The 19,602-nt window shown below is 38.6% G+C and overlaps 2 protein-coding genes across 5 annotated transcripts in view; both read left to right on the top strand.

The window, feature by feature from the left end:
• FBXL4 (F-box and leucine rich repeat protein 4) overlaps positions 1 to 16,826 on the top strand; it is a 56,757-nt gene extending 39,931 nt beyond the window's left edge. For 2 of the 4 annotated variants that reach the window (XM_052686795.1, XM_052686720.1), the window contains exons 7-9: positions 2,070 to 2,141; positions 3,300 to 3,612; positions 11,934 to 16,826. In XM_052686795.1, the coding sequence (XP_052542755.1) occupies positions 2,070 to 2,141; positions 3,300 to 3,612; positions 11,934 to 12,097 (549 nt within the window). In that variant the 3' untranslated portion in view covers positions 12,098 to 16,826. The remainder of the gene's footprint in view (positions 1 to 2,069; positions 2,142 to 3,299; positions 3,613 to 11,933) is intronic. The other 2 variants (XR_008207733.1, XM_052686931.1) reach the window with 2 other exon arrangements.
• FAXC (failed axon connections homolog, metaxin like GST domain containing) overlaps positions 1 to 19,602 on the top strand; it is a 251,953-nt gene that overhangs the window by 203,909 nt on the left and 28,442 nt on the right. The gene's annotated exons all lie outside the window — the stretch shown is intronic.

The raw sequence follows: 19,602 nt of genomic DNA, 5'->3' as shown, positions 1-19,602 counted from the left end.
GACCACTATGAATATTGATCTCCTTACCTAGATCACTCTTCCCTAAAGGAGTGTCATTATGGAATAGATCTTACGTCCTCAGTCTGCTCAGCGTATCTATATGCTTCTGAATTATGTCAATTAAGGAAAAGTATTGCTGCTTTCTGTCCTTTCAGGCCATTGTTTAAATTTCACTTTAGAAACTATTGCAGAAAAAAACATGGTCAAATACATTGAGTTATTCAGTTTTATTGTAGAGTCACCTGGAGGAAAACCTGCTTAGCATTGGATATTAAGAGACTGATGCATTTAGCTCTTGATATTTAAGATTTATAGAGAGATGTAAGGATTTATTTATTTATTTTGGAAGTCTGAGTGGGTTCTAAAGCGCAGAGTTTTCAGGGAGGAAAAGAATAAAGGATGTCTCACTCTATTAGAGTTGCTCGTTTATTCATTTTTAATGCTCCAAATAAAGCGCTTACTTAATAAGTACTTTAGTTTAAACAACATTGGATATTTACACATTTACTAGCTTTAAAGTGCTCCTAAGTGTTACCTCTTTTATAATGACTTTTTAATGCTGTTATGTTTAATTCCCTAGTTTACCCTTCTCTTTAAAAACATAAATGAAAGTCAGTTGAGCAAGCAGACAGTGGCTTTGTAAGACCTCTGCAAAGATGTTTGTGAGGAAGGCTTGTTTGTATCCTCAACCTTCAGGCTGCTTTTGGGAAATCAAATCTCAGAAGGCCAAGCTGGCAGCTGAAGTTCTATCCATGTTAAGTATTGGGTGTTTCTAATTGCTCCCTTGAGATGCCTAAATTAGATGTCTGGAATGGTCTCCATGAATACTCTACCCACTGTCTGTGTTCTGCATCTGCCAGTGTTTCAGTGCAAGGGATCATGTAGTTCTTCACAGTGCCATGAAAAAAGATAATGGTCCTGCTGAGTTTCTTCAGAATATAATGACTGAAAAAGCATTTTACCATTAGGTTTGTGAAAACAAGCGACTTTATATTAGCATATATAGATAGGTATCTTTTATAGTTCACATGTCTACGAATAGTTTAATGGTATTCCTGTAGAAATCGTACATGTTAGCAATTGATTTTGTCCTTTGTATACTGCTTCTTGTGTGTGTGTGAGAGACACTGTTGTGTATCCTATATACATACACAGACTTTAATTATCTTACGGAACTTACTGTAGTCTTCAAGCTTACAAAAAACTAATTAAGTGGTAAATGTTTTTGGTATGGTGCACAGATATTTCTGTTTTGAACCCCAGGCTGTGTCCTTCTCTGCACTTGTTTATATTTCAAACCACAAAACAGAATATGGCTACAGACAATGCAGAGGAGTCTTTTTTCTATTTTAGAAATGCAAATAAAAAACCATGAGGTTTCACTTGTCATAGAACAGAATAGCCGTGTACTTAGCATTTTGTGAGATACATCTGCGTTCCAGTATAATTTCAGGCTGAGTAACGTGCAGTACTTTCTGAAAAGAATGGCTGTGATAAATGGCAGAAACATGACTGTAAAGTACACATTATATCTGTTTCAGCCCGCATGCTGGTAGTGACAGGTGCTCAATGGTTGTCAGCATCCCTGTCAGCACGGAGACTCCTTTGACATTAAAGTCACCAGCTCGGTCCCAATGCTGCGCTGCTCTATTGGCAGTTCCATCAGGCTGCGGCCGATGAGAGAATGTCAGTGCTCTGCTGTTCTGCTGGTGTGTCACCAGCCCTTTGTGATTTTGGTCTGGCCTTGCCGGTTGTTTGAACTTGCCACACTTATTCTTCAGCAGCTTTCCTGGGGGAAATGAGCTGATAGGTCATGAGTGGATAGGTATCTTCAGGGCAATTCAAAACCACATCCAAAGTGACTTGTGTAAAGGTTTGTAATGATTACTGTTACTTTAAGCCAATCAATGGGCAGATTACCTGGGGACTCATTAAGTGGCATTTGTTGTGTCTGTAACAGAGTTTTGAGCTGTGTTTCAGGAAATGCAGTGACAGCCTTTAATGCTTAATTGACCTCTTCTCTTTGTTTCACGTTCCATATTTCCTTCTGATGCATTCCCTTGTGGCAGCAAACAGCCCTGCTCAGTATCCTGAACTTCTGCTCAGAGCTTCAACACCTCAGCCTGGGCAGCTGCGTCATGGTGAGTAGCTGGAGTGCTGTGTGCGCACACCTGTACTTCTAAACTTGACCTGATTGTGTTTCACAGAGTTGTGTTAAGTGCTGGGTTGATGTTAGATGAGGTATCAAACTTCCGAAAGATTCGAGCTGGATGTAACTTAGTCATCTTTTTAACGATTGTATGCCAGTTTCACAGGCTTAAAATCTAGCTTGTGGGTTTTTTTTTCCATTGTTCTTCATCCTCTTCCTAAATTTTGGAACGTTTCTTATGTGCATAGTCACCAAAACAATTAAGACTTTTTCTTTTGAAATTCAGACCAAGTCATAATTCATAGCAAACCAAGACTTGTGTGTGACATTACGATCATAAACACAAGAATGTTTTCAACAGAAGCTATTTGAGTCATGTAGACTTCCTGGGCACACACACTGAATTGAAGAAAGAAAATATGGGGCTTGGAATCTCTGCACAGAGCTCATCTAAACTTTATTGAATATGCATATCAGGGTTGTATGCGCTGGGACTTAACTTTCTGTCTCTGGTGATAAACGCATCTGACAACACATCAGGTAAACTTCCCTGCAGTTTCAGAAGCAAGTGACAAAGCAGAATTGACTCAGCCTTCCCACTTTGACTCATGGGCAGAGGAGGAAAGCAGCGCGTTGTTTTCCAGCAACTCTAGTCTTCCTATGATTTTTGATAGTGGATTTCATTTCTTCTACCTGTGGAGTTGGGGTACTTTGAGCACCTTTGGCTTGTCTGAGGTAAATAGTAATATTCCCATAAGGAAGTGTAGCAGGTGATCAACCTAGAATGAAAATAGGTGCCCTCTTTAATGCAAAAAAACTTGTAGTTGCTGTTTCTATTGTCATAAATACAATTTTAATAATCTCTTGAAGGAAAGGAGGGAGTTTTCAAAGAAAATGAACTTCTAACTGCATTTTCACTGATCCTCAGTGTCAAGTGAATATAAAAGCACGTATGTCTGGGAGTAAATAGGAACTTTATTTTTGTCTCATGTAGGAGTAGACCTCAGTGTACAGTGAGTAATTTTCAGAGCTCTTTAGAAGCGACGGATGCTTAGGATGGATCTGTGGATGTGTTAGCAAGTAAATCTTGAAACACCTATGTGTGTCTAGAAGGGTGGTATACATGACAAAATGTTTATTTTCCTTGCAGATTGAAGACTATGATCTTATAGCAAGCATGATGGGAGCAAAATGCAAAAAGCTTCGCAGTCTGGATCTTTGGAGATGTAAAAACATAACTGAAAATGGAATAGCAGAGTTGGCTTCAGGCTGCCAGCTTTTGGAAGAACTTGATCTCGGCTGGTGCCCCACGTTACAGAGCAGTACGGGTTGTTTCACAAACCTTGCACGTAAACTCCCGAACTTACAAAAGCTCTTTCTTACGGCCAACAGGTCTGTGTGTGACACAGACATTGAAGAGCTTGCAGCTAACTGTACTCATTTACGGCAGCTAGATATATTGGGTAAGAAAATGTAGGAATATTGGTAAATGTTTTACCGTTCTCAGAAGCCTGCGAGTTATAAAAGGAATCCATGTGGTCAAAATGCTGCCTAGATGTATTTATATATATTTATATGTTTGTATAAAAATATGGCTTAGCTCGTGGAAAGAAATGAGAGAGAAGTAGTAACTGCAATTGTTTTCTGACACCTACATTCTTTAGATTCTACTAATTGTGTAATTTGATTGTTTACTTACATATGTTACTTAAGCTAAGAATTGTGTATTTGTTCCAGTAACTTTTAGTTTCATGATAATCAGTATATTTAACGGAAATCTTTTGATTTTGCTTCAGAAGATGCAGTCTCCTCTTCTTGTTTCTGCTTTTGTTTTTTAATTTCTATAAAGTATGACAAAGTATATTGATAGTGGGAATTCCTGATCAATAAATGGGTTTCTGCTTTTGCACAGTATAGGTTCGCCAGGCAGTATTAGCAATCTTTGTCACTTTTAACAGGAATTGAATTTGTCTCTTGAAAGAGAAAAATGTTATTAATAACAAGACTTTAAATGGAGTTACCACTGAGGTGGAAAAGAAGAGATGCAAAGAATGCATCAAATCTTAGATTTCTAATAATCTGTGCTGTCTATAGCTAAAAACAGTTTGGGAATTCAAACTAAATATGTGTTGGATCTTGAGTAAGGACTTTGGGAATTGTAGTTTTATTCTTTCTGTGGCAGAATGTGGGATTATCTTTAAAAGGAACAGTCTGTGACAATTATGGTAGTCTTAACATTGATGTAGGGAAAATTTCTTCATCCTTGTCTTAACTTATTTTCACAGGGTTGGTTGAAAAATGAAGATTTAAATTATTAAAGAGAAGAAAGTAGCTGTACTGCTTATTTTCAGTATTTAATAATATTTTGAGAAGGTAATACATTTAGGTTGGGAGTGGTGCTCCAGAGAAACAGTGCCTTTTACTCAAAGAATGTTACAAGCAAGCTTAAGCCTTACGTGTATTTCTCATTACAAAAATTTATCAAGTGACTGCAAGTTGTCACCACAATATAGATAGCAAATGCTCTTTTACTTAGTTTTAGTTTTACTTAGTTTTAGTTTTACCTGTCTATAAATTAGAAAGCTACCTTCTCTCCAACATGGAAGGAGAAAGAACAGATGAAAACTTAAGTCCACTTAGTACATATTATTCTGGATTAATGTATAAGTTTTCGGGTGTTAATATATGCTTTTGCCTATGGTTAAAGGCACATGTTTTGTAGCTAGACTATCAGGGATATACATTTCACTGTTCAGACATGAAAAGTTTCCAAAAGGCATAATGAATACAGTCTTTCATAAACATGTATGTTCTCCTGACCACCCACATACATGCTGTTACAATGGCATTGTGTCTGCCCACAAATCGGTCTGACCTTTTCACTGTACCAAAGGCTGCAGAATGAATAGCTCGGCTGTGTTAAGCCTGCAGATAAGTCTGCTAGTTCTGCTGCCTCTCTGCAAGCACTGAAGGGTTTTTGCCACACTTCTCCTTTAACAATTGAATTCGCATTTGAATTCAGTTTAACATCTCATTGATGTTTTTGTTGAAAAATGTGTGAAGGTAGAGTGGAATTCTCTTCCATTCCCTAGGTGCCTACCAGTGTTACTGAGTCAAGTGGGTTTGTAGTCAACCTTACCTGATAAAGCTGCAAATTGTGTTCAGGAGGGTGCTCTCAGGAGGATATCCAGTTGAATTATCCACACCACAAATTGTTACCAAAAATCTCAGTGTCTACTCTCATGATTTGCTTTCTTTCTTCAGAGTAATACTTAGTAGAATGCAACTTTTTTTTTTTTTTTTCTCTACTATAATCAGTACATTCTTCACAATGTATGTGAAGAAGTGATCCAGCTATTGTGGTACTAGTAAGAAAACTCTTCGTGTCTTCTTTTAAATATGGAAGCCATTACATTACAGTCTGTGGTTCAAAGGAGGAGTGAGTTGTCAAGCAGAATCACAACCTTGCTGAGATCATCTGGAGGTAGAGTTGCCAGATATTCAAATATAAATTCAGAAATCTCTTTTAGGAACCCAAGACCTGCTCTCTTACATCACAAGAATGCTGAGAAAATCATAAATCTCATTACATGCTCTGACTTCTGGCTGCTGATGTAGGACCATGCTATCTCTATTAACTGTGTAAATTCTTAATATGATTTTTTTCCTTTTAAAGAAGGATGACAACAGGTCTGAAGCTATTAGAGGCTCGAGGTCAGTTCTCAGCTTTGCAAAATTAACCTTGAACGTTGGGTCTCCTCTATGATGTGAATGAAAAGGAGATTCTCGTACTGCATCCTTTGTCATTTCCCAAGTAAAAAATGGCTGGATTACACATGCATATGTTAAGGGCATACAAGTATTACCGCTGGGTTAGCAGTGCATGCAGCAAGAGAACTTACTTTGTCTCAACTACACTGCATAAAAGCTTGATTTTATTTTGCTGTATACAGGAACTTACCTAAGTAGAGATCAAAATGTCTTGCCTTGCAGCATAATCACCAGTGTGGACAATACTTTGCTTGTTTCTCTGTTCAACTGGTAGAACACACAAGTGTGGCAGGGAAAAATTCTTGGTTCAGTTACAGAATATTTATACTCCCACTGTGTTCAGAACTGAAGGAAATCTAAGCCTCTGAAAGAAAGCTTGTTGAACTCTTCTTCATTTAAGTATTTAAAAAAAAAAGGTTACATGTACTTTGGATGCCAAGGTGGTTCTGCAGCTTGCTGCCCATCTGTCCTTTTCTTGGTGTCGCTGTTATTGTTTGATAATTCCCTTCTGGATTTAGTGCAATGAAAGAAGATAAAAATTGCGAGTTTCTATGTGCTGCATAAAATTATTGGCCCACGTAAAGCATTGTTTGATGGGTAGCTTTGTTTAAATTGTGTGTAAAGCATGCTTAAGAAAGTAAGGTTCTGTTAAAATCATGGTTTGGTTTCATATCTGCTGTATTTATAATACAGTTTGGAAGAAGTATGATGAAGTAAGTGTGTCACTAAGTACATGAGTATGTTTCTTGGTTTTTTTAGTTATATTTCTTTTACCCAGTACATACTGAGCTGCCTATTTACAAGTATCTTCTCTGCCTGCATCTTTTCCACTAACAGACAGGGTGGACTATGCAGGAATTATTTCTTTTTGTTCACCTGAGGAACGTAGAGTGATCCAGCTACGATTATCTTATATTTTTATAGTGTTACAGTACAATGTTCAGTGTTACCATACTTGTAGAAGAAACCTCATGTCGAGACAGGTGACCACCTGAATTGGCAGTGCCAATAGCTTTAAATGTATGCCGTATCAGCTGCTTAGTTGTGTTGCTGTGAGTACCAGTTGTTATCAAGGAGAACAGTAAGTCATATTAACCTCATTTCCCAAAAGTCTTAACCTTCTCTGTCTTGCACAAAGAGTAATAAAAAGTAGGCACCCTTGTTACTGCAGAATTTGTATACTATCTGCATACCAGCATGTCCTACACATTTCTGAGCAACAGCAAAACCAACAAACCCCTTGCCAGCTGTCAAAATCTTCAGCTTTCTCTTGAGGGCATCAACACATAGCTAGTCAAATCAAACATAAATGTGCACTACATTTAAACTTTAATTAGAGTTCTGTAAATTGAGTAGAGTGTAAAGAATGAAAGGCTAATCTGGTTGGTTGGGGAAGAAAAGGAAAAGTGAGAGTGATTGGGAGAATAGTGCTAGTTATTTCTGGGTATCTTTTTTTTTTTTTTTTCTTTTTTTTTTTTTTTTAGCCCAGCAACATGTGTGTTATTTTTGAGTAAAAGATGAAAGCTGTTTTTTCATGTGCATCCTTTTGAAAGGTTCATATTAGTGTATCTTTAACTGAAATTACTGGAGGCCCATTTAAAAAAAAAAAAACAAAAAACAACTTCAATATTGTTCTTAATTATCATTTGTGTATCCGTCCCTTTTGCCCCAGAAGTTGTGACTCTGGCAGTTTTCCAGATGTGGTACTTCTGTAGTCATCATACACTCAACTGCTCTAGTATTTGAGGATTTGGATGTATCGTGCATATAGGTGAAATCATTTGCAGCTAATATACATAACTGTTCTTGCATATAAATCATTACTCAAAGCACCTTTCATGAAAAGGATATCAGGTTTTTTTTCAGGACTGTAAACTGAGCGACAGAAAAAAAGGCAGATGTTATGAATTTACTCAAAGTAATGGGCAATGTGGGAGAAATTGTAGTAAAATAGTAAAGGTCCAGAAGCCTCCAAACTGTAGGAAAATGTGCAGTGTAGCTAACTAGCATATTTTGTCAGTTTTTGAAAGGCAAGGAAATATATGCTGTATTATACTTCTGAAATGCTTTTGAATGTGCTTTTGAGAAATGTGTCTCATTAATTCGGCATTGTATAACATAGAGTAAGTCTGTGGATGTTTGCTTATTCCCTGGTCTGAATGACCAAACACTGCAAACACCAACTAGCCTTTTTAGCTTTGAAGAAGGTTTTTCCTAATGTAAAATTTTAAGTCTGGGGATGAAGAAAGTAAGAGGTGCAATAAAGCTTGTACTTAGATGACCTATTTGGTTCTAAATCCATTAAAAGTCTTAAATTAAGCCATAGGTCAACTGTCAAAGTTCAGATAGGAAGGAATGAGGAGGACCCTCTTACTACACACAAAATGGCTAGGCATCTATATATAGCATTTTGTAAAAAGGTTTGGATTTTTATCTTAAAAGCTGAGATGGTCAAACAAAACTAGTTTTAAATGAAGATGCTAATGCAGTAGCAATTTTAGGTGTGGTAGAAGTATGATAGTGTTATTTCAGCTGAAACATTAGAGCAGATCCTTCTGATAGGGCAATGATACTATGGTACAATTATGATTAAGGGAAGTAAATAACTAAAGAATATCACAAAATTTGTGTGTGTGCCAATAGGACTGCTATATCAACTGCCTGACCACTGTGGTGACAGTGATTATATGATGGTAAGAGTTAAAAGTCACAATAACGATATGCCTTAATTACCTCCCTGTAGGTGAGGTAGAATTTGATAACATGATAACAGAGACAGAGTAATGTTCCTAAATAACTAATTCAAGATTCTACTGCAGAATAGATGAAAACCACAGTTAGAGACCCCTGTGCTTACACAGAGAACTACAGGAGACTACTAGAAACAGTCATCTTTCTGGAAATGAGTCCTGTTCAAAGGAGGAAAATAAGAAGGTGAAACAGCATCACAGTAAGGCAGAAATGGACCATTAATGAGCTATTGGCTAAAGGTAGTGCTAAAATGGCATTTCAGGTATGTTGGAAGAAGTTTACAGGAGAATTACAGAGGCTGATAGATAAACAGTGTGTCTGGCCACTCAGATATGAGAAGGCTCTTGTAGGAAAACATCTTAGTAGTGCTTGCTGCAAGGGGGTTCAAGTAGGGTGCAACCCATTCTCTCCAGAATAGCCTGGAAAGCTGTCTTAAACTGGAATGCTGATACAGGAAGCTTTTGAACAAATTAATATGTTGAGCAGTAATAAATTGTTAGCACTCATATTTATGCAGTATTTCTAAACGAGCTCACATGCAAAACTGTTAGTATGATTTATCACTTAAATTGGCCCCAGCGCTGGAGAAATGAAGGGCTGAAACGTGCAACTGGACATGAAGATTGTTAAGATATTGTGAAGGGGAGCTCCATCCCTGTGAGATCTTTCACCTATTAGGTGCTTCAAACCTAGAACTTCAAACACTGATACAATCTGGATAGTATTGGATTTTCAGAAGTTTTTAGCAAGGCTGTTCTGTTTTTGTAACAAGCTGTTTTCTGTCTTAGAGAAGGCGTTTAAGTGAGAGAAAGCAAAGGATAAGAATATATTGTCGCTTTTAAGTCACTGCTGTGGTCACCAAGGGCCATAATGTGATAGGTGCTGTCTCATCTGTTAATGAGTAATACAGGCAAAGGAGTGAATAAGCCATACCAGAACTTGCTGATAACGCATAAGCAATTAAGAAAGAAAAATCTGAAGCTGAAGAATTTAAGGCTGAAAATTTGCAAAATGATCCTGTGATACTTAATACCAGATGATAAAGCAAGAGGAAGAAAGAGTTGCATCGGGTTATGAATGATTTAGAAAAAGTGGAATGTCAGTGCTTTACCAATAGATGTCTGCCAGTAGATATTCACAGGCCTGCTGGATGCGTAAGCTCTTTAGAGTCAGTAGAAATTGAGCAGTGTGTCACACTGTGGACATCCATGCTTGGTTTACTTTCTGGAATAACTTGCCTGGCTACCAGCTACTCCAATAAGGTGTGTGTGTCCAACCTTTAGGCTTGCTTGAGCTGCATGAAGTGAAGAGGAATTGTTCTTGGACTGCATGTCATACAATAATAGAATGGCTTAGGTTGAAAGGGACATTAACGATCATCTACTTCCAACCGCCAGCCACGGGCAGGGTTGTCAACCACTAGATGAGACTGCTGGGAGTCCCATTCAACCTGACGTTGAACAATCCTTTCAAGGGTAGGGCATCCACAAATTCTCTGAGAAACCTGTTCCATCACCTTACCTTCCTCTTGAGTAAAGAACTGCTTCCCAGCATCAAACCTGAATTTTCCCCTCTTTTACTTCAGATTCCCTTTGTCCTATCACTGTTAGTGTAAAAAGTCCTGCTTATAACCTCCCTTTAAGTTCTGGAAGGCTACTATTAAGTCTCTCCAGAACCTTTTTCTTTCTGAGCTAAACAAGCCCAACTCCCTCTTCATAAGAGAGATGCTCCAGCCTTCTGATCATCTTCCTAGTCTGCTCCAACAACTCTGTATCCTTCTTGTGCTGGGGAAAATTGAACAAACTAGGCAGGAGTCGAACCTACAGTCGTCTTATTCATAGCCAGATGTGTTATCCATTGCACCACTGGCTCCAGTAAAATGCATAATGTAGTTAATATAATAGGCAACTAAGCTGCTTTTATTTTTAATATATTTTATTAAAACGTGGGAAAAAAAAAAAAGCAACAAGGACATAAAACTAGTGAGTTGAGTTTGTTTTTGTGAAGCAGATGCATCATTCTGGTTTGGTGAAGGTGCTACAATCCTCAGTGAGTTCTTGAGGTGTTCATCAGAGATTTTTGATGAAAGTTTACATTTTTCCTGCTTCATCCTTGCCAGCAATTGTTCACGAATACACGTACTGCCAAAAAGTGATGATGTGAATAAGGCGTGATTGTGAAGCAAGGGATATCTTTCTCAGATGAGATAGGTCTTATAAAAGTCTAGTAGAGACATGATCAATTTTCCTTTGAGTCAAATATGATTGCAACTCTGTGCGTTCCAATTTGAAATTCTCGGGTACTGTATTCATGTAGACTGAAGGTGGAGTTGCAAATATATCAAAAAATTGATGTTTTTTTTTTTTTTTTTTCAATCTTGAAACTCGTTGTCAAATTCCTTTATCAATACAGAAAGCACTGCTGCCTGTTTTTGCTGTTCACAGGACTGTGTATAGCCAAGGTGTCAAAATGCATAGAATTATTTGCCGTAATTTGAGCCAGCTCTGCACTGCGCCCTTCCCGTGCCCCAGACAGTGTTGGTCAAACAGCAGTGTTTGGATGTCGCTGAACAATCTGGGTGTGCATCTGGAGCCAGGCTGAGTCACTCGGTGTGGGAGAGCCACTACCACAACGGTGTGACAGCAGTGGGGTGGGCTGCAGTATGAGCTGTGCCAGGCAACATGCAGCCCACAGGCCTTGGGTTGGACGTGCCTGCAGTAAGGCGTGGGTCTCCTGTCAGTCCTGTGACCTGTCTGCCAGGTGTGTAGTAGTCTTTTGAGAACCGTTCCTGCACGATGTGGATATAATACCTGTAACCACTCTAGAGCCCTGGAAGCCTTGCTAATGTATTTGGAGTTGGAAGAGCCTACAGCAGTGTGTGTTTTGCCAGGCATTGCAGCCAGCAGAAAAGTTTTTCCTGCGTAGCCAAAGCCCAGGATCTAGTCACTGGCTCTTGTGGCTTTGGATACTTTGGTCAGCTTCTGTATTTAGAAATTTCTCTTGAAGTTGTAAAGTTTATTCTAAGAAGCAAATGATCTAATTGAATAGCTGAGTTAGGAAAATGCGACAGGCTTCTTAAAAACAAAAATTATACAAAGACTGCCACTGAAGTTTTTCATTTGAAATCTAATTGAAATAATGTAAATAAACATTGCATTACTAGCATTCTTTTCGTGCAATATTAGCAGCTTTAAAACAAACAACAATTCTTTTTAACTTTGCATTTTTTCTTTTTTTTGTTTGTTTGTTTGTTTTCAAACAGGAACGAGGATGGTAAGCCCAGCATCTTTAAGAAAACTGCTGGAGTCTTGTAAAGATCTTTCTTTACTCGATGTGTCCTTCTGTTCACAGATTGATAACAGAGTTGTCCTAGAACTGAATGCCAACTTTCCTAATGTGTTCATAAAGAAGAGTTTCACCCAGTGACTCGCTGCATATGCTGCTATGGAATTCCTTTGACAGTTATTTCCTGTGGATTTGTGATGATTTTTTTTTATGAAGAGTTCCTATGAAATAGTGGATTGTATTAATTACTTGCACAAATGGGTAAAATACATTTTAAATTTAAATCTATTATGCATTTCCTAGAGCTGATATTGTACCTAATAATTGTTTTACTCTGTTAATCGGTGGCACTGCATGTTTTTAAATACTAGCCATATGTATGGCTTTAATGGCAAGAAAATGAAAAACATCTTACATGTCCCTTTATAGGGTGTGATACCCAGCAAATATGTTAATATCTAGATAAATGAAAATGTTGAATAATTACTAGAAAGAAAAAAAAAATGGGTGCTTCCTTTTTTATTTATGTGTATATGTGTGTATGTGTATATAAATGTGTACAGATCTACGTGCACACATATGGTAGCATTTTAATTTGGTCTGCAGCACAACATCTTATGGTCGGGCCTACAATTAGTTATTTGAAAAGCTGTTTGAGCTTCATTAAGAATGGATTGGAAAGACAGGTTTTCATTTTTTGTGGCAATGAACTGCATCTGATAGATTTTCATCCCTTCCTCCACCTGAAATAGATGTAGTGATGTTTTACAGTCCAGCCTAAGTGACACAACAGATAAATTCAAGAACCTTCCACCTGAACTTGTAGCAGAAATGAAAGAGAAAATTGCCAGCTGCTTCTTGGTGTTGGATATAAAGTTTGAGCTGTACACAGTGTCATAACTGATGTGTAGAAAATTCCAGACCAATTCTCTTTACACACTCAAGACGGTTGGTTTGTATACATCTAATTATCCTGCACAGTATGTAAAATATAGTACTTAAGTTAATGGATTAGCAAATGTCCCTTGCACAGGAATAAAATCTGTCAAGTTGTTAAGAACAAGCATGTTTGTTCAGTAAAACAGCAATGAAAATAGAGTAGTTTTGGAGGGAGAGCAGTGCGTTTTGGTGGCTTAGTAGTCTAAGGTATTGGATTTGAGGGTTTTTTGTGTGTTTTCTTCTTTCCCTAGAGGTGAGAGCTCTAAGTACTGTTGTACTCTCTCTCTTCAGCACTGTTGAAATGTTGAAGAAGGAAAACTGTTGATGAACTATTTACGGGTTTTGTTCCTTTTGCACTTCCTTGGATGAAGCTTTTCTCTTTTTTTCTTTAATACCACTGCTAGAATATGTTGTTGTGTACATCAAGAATTGAAGTTATTTTTTTTACCTATTTAGCTATTACTGATGAATATGGACCATGAAATACAGCTTGTCGTTTGATATTGGCTCCACTGTTACTGTTGCGATGGCACTTATTACCTACTGGAAGAAGAGGGAAAATACTCACCTGACAGAAATACGTTATTGCACTGAGGACCACTGGCAAAGAATACTTTTCGTGCAGTACATAACCATCCAGTGGTAGAGGACTCCTACAAATTGTTAAAGATTTGACAATCTCTGCAGTTCCTGAATGAACACTCTGAACTCTTGTGCAGGTGCCAATACTTTTCAAACTGTGTCACAAAACAGCTAGAAACCCATATCTGAGTTTTATAAAAAGACCTCATTCTTTTGATTTTTTTAATGTTACAGAATCTTTTGGGAATTCCAGATCCAAAGAAGGGCAGTGCACAGTTGGCTTCTTGTTTCACTTTTTTCCTCTGCACAGATGGCACTATGGGATTTCCAGCCATATCCATTCCACTTTGTTCGTTTGTTTGTTTTTAGTAACCTGGACATTGTCAGAGAACTTTGAATTCAGATTTTGTGATCCCTGCTGACAGACGTCAACCTTGGCATAATTCCGTGTGAAACCTCATTTCTTTCAGTCAGGTTTAGGTTGATTTACTTTTCTGGGAACTTTTAATGTTTTTTTTTTTATCTATAAGTAATATTTTTCATTGTAATTTAATATTGCAGGTTATTGTCAATATTGCTAATATTGAATTGTTATTGTCTACAGGTAGTTATCTACCTGTAGAGGAATACAGGCTCGGATAATGGGACCTTAGAAAGAACAGTATTTTTTAAAAAATGTTTTTGTTGAAAAATTTCACTTCTCAGGGTGCATCTGTGTTCATTTTTTTTGTTTTTGTTTTTTCTTAAGAGATCTTGTTTTCCACTGTAAATAGGATGGGATACGGATGAAGTGATATCCATTGTGCCTTTAAACTGGTGAACTAAATAGTATAGAGTCATTGCTGTAGCATCAGTGAATCAAATAAGTGTTTTTGTAATCATGTGTGTGTGAAGGATTTCATTCTCTATTGCTTTGTAGGTGGTATAAAGGAGGTTTAAATTGACATTTAGTTGTTCATACTAAGGGATATTTTTCTTTCTTTTGTGCCTTCTGTTTAAAGCTGGTTTTATCAGAAGTTCTCTACTGTAATTGGAAAGATAAATTGAAATCTACTCTTTATTTGGGCTATTTCAAACTTGGCTGTTGCTAATGTAATTAATTCAAATAGCTGAGAAATAATTGGGGAAGACTTTCATCTATAATTGTACACTTTAACCTTCAATCAGTGGGTAAGAATCTCTTTTAGCTATGGCTTTATACCTCTAAGATGTCTTCCAGCAAAGCAAGGAAAGACTGGACTCCATATTTCTGATATTTCCATGATAAGAAAATGAGCTACATTTAGACCTTCCTTATGTCACAATGAAGCAAACGTAAGTTGCTGTATTTTGTGGTAGTTTTATTTTATACTTAGGCGTGTATATATGTACACACATGTACATTTATATATACACTTATGTATAAATCTCAACATTTTTCATTTAAGAATTACTTTAGTGAAGTACACATAACAGCAGAAGGTGTTTTCTAGCAGCTGTGTTTTAAAATGTTGTTCTACAGCTGATGGAGAGGACTGCATTTCTCTCCATCTGTGCAACAGGAAAAACCTGGGGCCTGGGCAGTGCAGGTGTGCTGGATTTCCTGTGTTGCTTTGCCAAAGTGCCTTTTGTTTGTCTACAGGTGAGAGATATTACAAGGTATGGTAGAGTGTGAATGCAAAGTCTGATAACTACTGTGGTGTCTCTCCATGTGAAGTGGTCATATAGAGGGAAATTTGTTTTACTTTCATTAAATCCAAAGTGAATGATGCCAATTGTTCTGGAACTGAGTGGTCTTTTCCAATGGTCAGCCATCCCTCAGTCACATTATCTAAATTCTGCTTTTAAGGATACTCCACTTTTTTTTATCTTGTTTTTTGATGTTGTCTATCTTTCCTAATCATTGTAAAAGATGTGTTTTGGCAATGAATGTTAAAAAATGCATTGCTAAAATGCCTTTTTTTAAAAAAAGTGACATGCTGTGAAGTTCTCCTGTTCTTAAACTAAAAGGGGATTTGCTGTAGTGTATGAATGAAGTTGGCATGAGCTGTCATATAGGGAGAGAAGTCATGTTTAATGTCAATGGGAATTTAACCATTTAAAACAGTTTCCCAAATTTTGATGTTTCTAATTCAGCGGTGTACTTGTATTCATAATCATGAATTGTTTTGATAGACTAAATAGCTTTCTGGACATGGTTGAAGCTGCTTATGTTTAAATTATGCACTTGATTAAGTACATTAGCGTGCAGGACTTGTGTAGAAGAACGACTTTTCACAGCAGTTTGAAACTTTTAATCCCTATGTGCTTAGAGATCTAAATTTGGGACAAAAAAAAAAAAACCCTAACAAAATAGGGGAAGCTCACTGTATTTCTTGCCCAGTTGTTAGGGCTCTCATGTCATCCTTTCCAGATATAAGGTGTCCAGTAATCATGGTACATAGCGAGTGGAACTCAGTAAGTGCTTTTTCTCTGAAAGTTTGACATCTGGTTTAAGTGAGGAATCTGGGCACCTCTAGAGAGCTATTAATCTCCTCCTTAGATGTTTGAGAAAAGTCAAATGAATCGTTTCCTGAGGCCTCCCTGAGGAGGCTCTGGAAGCTGTGATTTAGCTCAGGTTAGATACTTTGCTTCAGAATACTAACCTGAGGTTAATTCCATCCAGCATTGTTCTACCAGCCTTGGAATAGCAAAAAAAGTTAGAACAACATCCATCCCCAAACATCAAAACTTTTGAAAATCTATCCAGAAGGAGGCAAATTAAGGAGAAGCTGAATTGAAAAGTCTGTCTTTATAATGCCAGGAACTGCTTCTACTCTTGAGTCCCTTGGCAATGTCCAGGGTGTCTTTTTCTTAAATTGAAATGCATCCCCTTTCTCTATTTTAAAACATCATCTACCTACCTATCTGGCTGTACGTATAATTCTGTAAATGCATGAGATTAACTGGGAAACATAACTAATATATTGCAGTTATTTTTATAATCTTTCATATTGCTGTAATTAAGACTATGACTACTTTAAGTGCTCTCCTGTCATCAGAAATGTTACCCACTGTGTACTTGCAAAATTGTGTGTTTAGTCCTAGTTTATACTGTGTGTACTTACTGCATCTTACGGGATACGTTTCACACGTGAAATCTGCAGGACTGCTCAATTTACAAAAACTAGGTAAAATGTAGCATTTTCTTATATGGAGCTTGGGAGTGGCTTTATGTATTGATTTACATGTTCATTATTACTCTTTTGCAATGATTCCATATGTTGTAGCTTTTGATATTGCTAGGCTAAAGATTTCTGGTTTAATGCATCTGTACATGCTGTGTTAGACACGGACAACTTTTTTCCAAAATAAAAGTGTTTGTCTTTCACTGAGGTGGTAATTTCTGTGACTCCAGGTTTCTGACTGAAGGACTCTTTAATTAAATCTTACCCTGTGAAGGACAAGGTCAGTCCTACACGTCCTCCTCTTCAGTCTGGAGAAGAGGAGGCCCAGGGGAGACCTTACTGCTCTCTATAACTACCTGAAGGGAGGTTGTAGAGAGCTGGGGGTCGGCCTCTTCTCTCGTGTCATTAGTGATAGGACCAGGGGGAATGGCTTCAAGCTGTGCCAGTGGAGATTTAGGTTGGACGTTAGAAAATAGTACTTCTCTGAAAGAGTGGTCAGGCACTGGAATGGGCTGCCCAGGGAGGTGGTGGAGTCACAGACCCTGGAGGTCTTCAAGGAAAGTTTGGACATTGTGTTGAGGGACATGGTTTACTGAGTATATTGGTGATAGGGGGGTGGTTGGACTGGATGATTTTGAAGATCTTTTCCAACCTTAGTGATTTGGTGATTCTGTGATGTGATAGTTGACATAGGGAAGCATCAAGGCATGAGTCTTGTTTGTTAAGGGCCTTCAAAGGACTTTGGCAAAAGGTAGCTCTTGTTAGGAAGATTCAGTAATAGCAGACAATAATGGCATTTGTCTGTTTAGTTGATGGATAAAGTACTGTAATTTTAGTTTGAATTGTGGAGCTCTGGGTGGTTTTAAGAATATCTGTTATGACAGACGCCCCAAGTTGCAGAGGATCCTTTGTGAGGAATGAAGTTTTTCTCTTCTGTGTTTTGTTCTCCTTCTCTAGGAACAAACAAATGTATTAAACCAGCAAACCCAATAAACACCAAAACACAACTGTTTGAAGTCTCTTTTCTTGGATACTGAAGAAATACAAAATCATAGAATGGTTTGGGTTGGAAGGGACCTTTAAGATCATGTAGTTCCAACCCCCTGCTAAGGCAGGGACACCTCCCTCTAGACCAGGTTGCTCACAGCCCCATCCAGCGTGGTCTTGAACACCTCCAGGGAGGGGGCATCCACAACCTTTCTGGGCAGTGTGTTCCAGTCTCTCATCACCCTCACAGTAAAGAACTTCTTCCTAACAAGTCTAGTTGTTAGGAAGTCTAATAGTCTAAATCTACCCTCTTTCAGTTTAAAACCATTTCTCCTTCCCTGTCACTATGTGCCCGTATGAAAAGTCCCTCCCCAGCTTTCCTGTAGGCTCCCTTCAGGTGCTGGAAGGCTGTTATAAGGTTCCCCTGGAGCCTTCTCCAGGCTGAAGAGCCCCAGCTCTCTCAGCCTGTCCCCTCAGGGGAGGTGCTCCAGCCCTCTGATCATTTTCATGGCCCTCCTCTGGACCTATTCCAACAGCTCAGTGCCCTTCTTCTGGCAGCCCCAGAACTGGGCACAGTACTCCAGGTGGAGCCTCATGAGAGCAGAGTAGAGGGGCAGAATCACCTCCCTCCACCAGCTGGTTACAGTTCTTTTGATGCAACCCAGGATATGGTTGGCCTTCTGAGCTGCAAGAGCACATTGCTGGCTCATGTTGAGTCTTTTGTCAACTGACACTCCCAAATCCTTCTCCTCAGGGCTGCTCTTAAGCCATTCTCTGCTCAGCCTTTATCTATGCTCTGGATTGCCCTGACCCCCGTGCAGGACCTTACGCTTGGCCTTGCGGAATTTCCTGAGTTTGGCATGGGTCCACCTCTCAAGCCTGTCCAGGTCCCTCTGGAGACAGCATTCCTTCCCTGTAGCGTGTCAACTGCACCACTCTGCTTGATGTGGTCTACAAACTTACTGAGGGTGCAGTTGATCCCACTGTCATCCACGTTGCCTACAAAGGCAGTTTAATAATACTGGTCCCAGCACTGATTCCCAAGGAACACCACTTGTCACCAGTCTCCACTTGGACGCTGAGCCACTGACCACAACTCTCTGAGTGCAACCATCCAGCCAATTCCTTATCCAGCAAGTGATCCATCCCTCAAATCCATTTTTATACAATTTGGCAACCAGGATGTTGTGCGGAACAGTGTCATATCGAGTAAGTTGAGAAAATAAGCAAATGGGAGGGAGGAAGTTCTAGGGAGATAATGAATCTAATATGGCAAATTCACCATCCTTTGTGTGTTTATTTACCATTATACTATTGTGAACAGCTCTTGGCTAGTGACAGTTTTACTGTCAGTATGATCTTCTGCTCACCGCCAAGAGGTGGGTTCTTAACATTGCTCTGTTTAGATTTACTTTCCTCATGGTAATGCCATAGACTTCTGCACTTCATACAGCACTCTGCAGATGGAAGCCACTTGAGATTTGGAAACCAATGGCTGGGCCATGCTTGCAGCTAGTTTGGAATAGCTACCAAAAATGACATAAAATCATCAGGAGTTAGTATGTTCACAAGGGAACACACTTGCACTTTCTGATTTAACTTTCAGTTACAGACAAATCCTAATTAACAGCTGTCCCTTGAGCCATCTTAATAGAATTGATTTGATAATCTCATTCACAAAACCATTACAGCTCTTCAGCATCTTGTTGGCTTTTGGCATTCATCTTCTCAGTGGGCTTGTGAAGGATGTAGAGTGTGTTAAAGCTGACCAGATCTCCGCAAGTGAGGTGCATCAATAGCCTGGGATGTTTTTCTGCTCACGCTGTGTGTGTGTATGTATGTGTGTGTGTGTGTGTGCACTGTCTGAAGGAGAGCCATTTTCAGACCTGCAAACCTAAAACCTGAATTCATTTTAAAAGGATTTCTCTCTCTCCTGCCTTGTCACAACCAATGATCTGCTCATGAAGAAGTGAAATTGCTTCTGACGCATTC

Source organism: Tympanuchus pallidicinctus, unplaced genomic scaffold (assembly GCF_026119805.1).
Source record: "Tympanuchus pallidicinctus isolate F22 unplaced genomic scaffold, pur_lepc_1.0 scaffold1, whole genome shotgun sequence".
Classification (NCBI taxonomy): Eukaryota; Metazoa; Chordata; class Aves; order Galliformes; family Phasianidae; genus Tympanuchus; species Tympanuchus pallidicinctus.
This window is presented reverse-complemented; position numbering and strand designations above follow the sequence as displayed.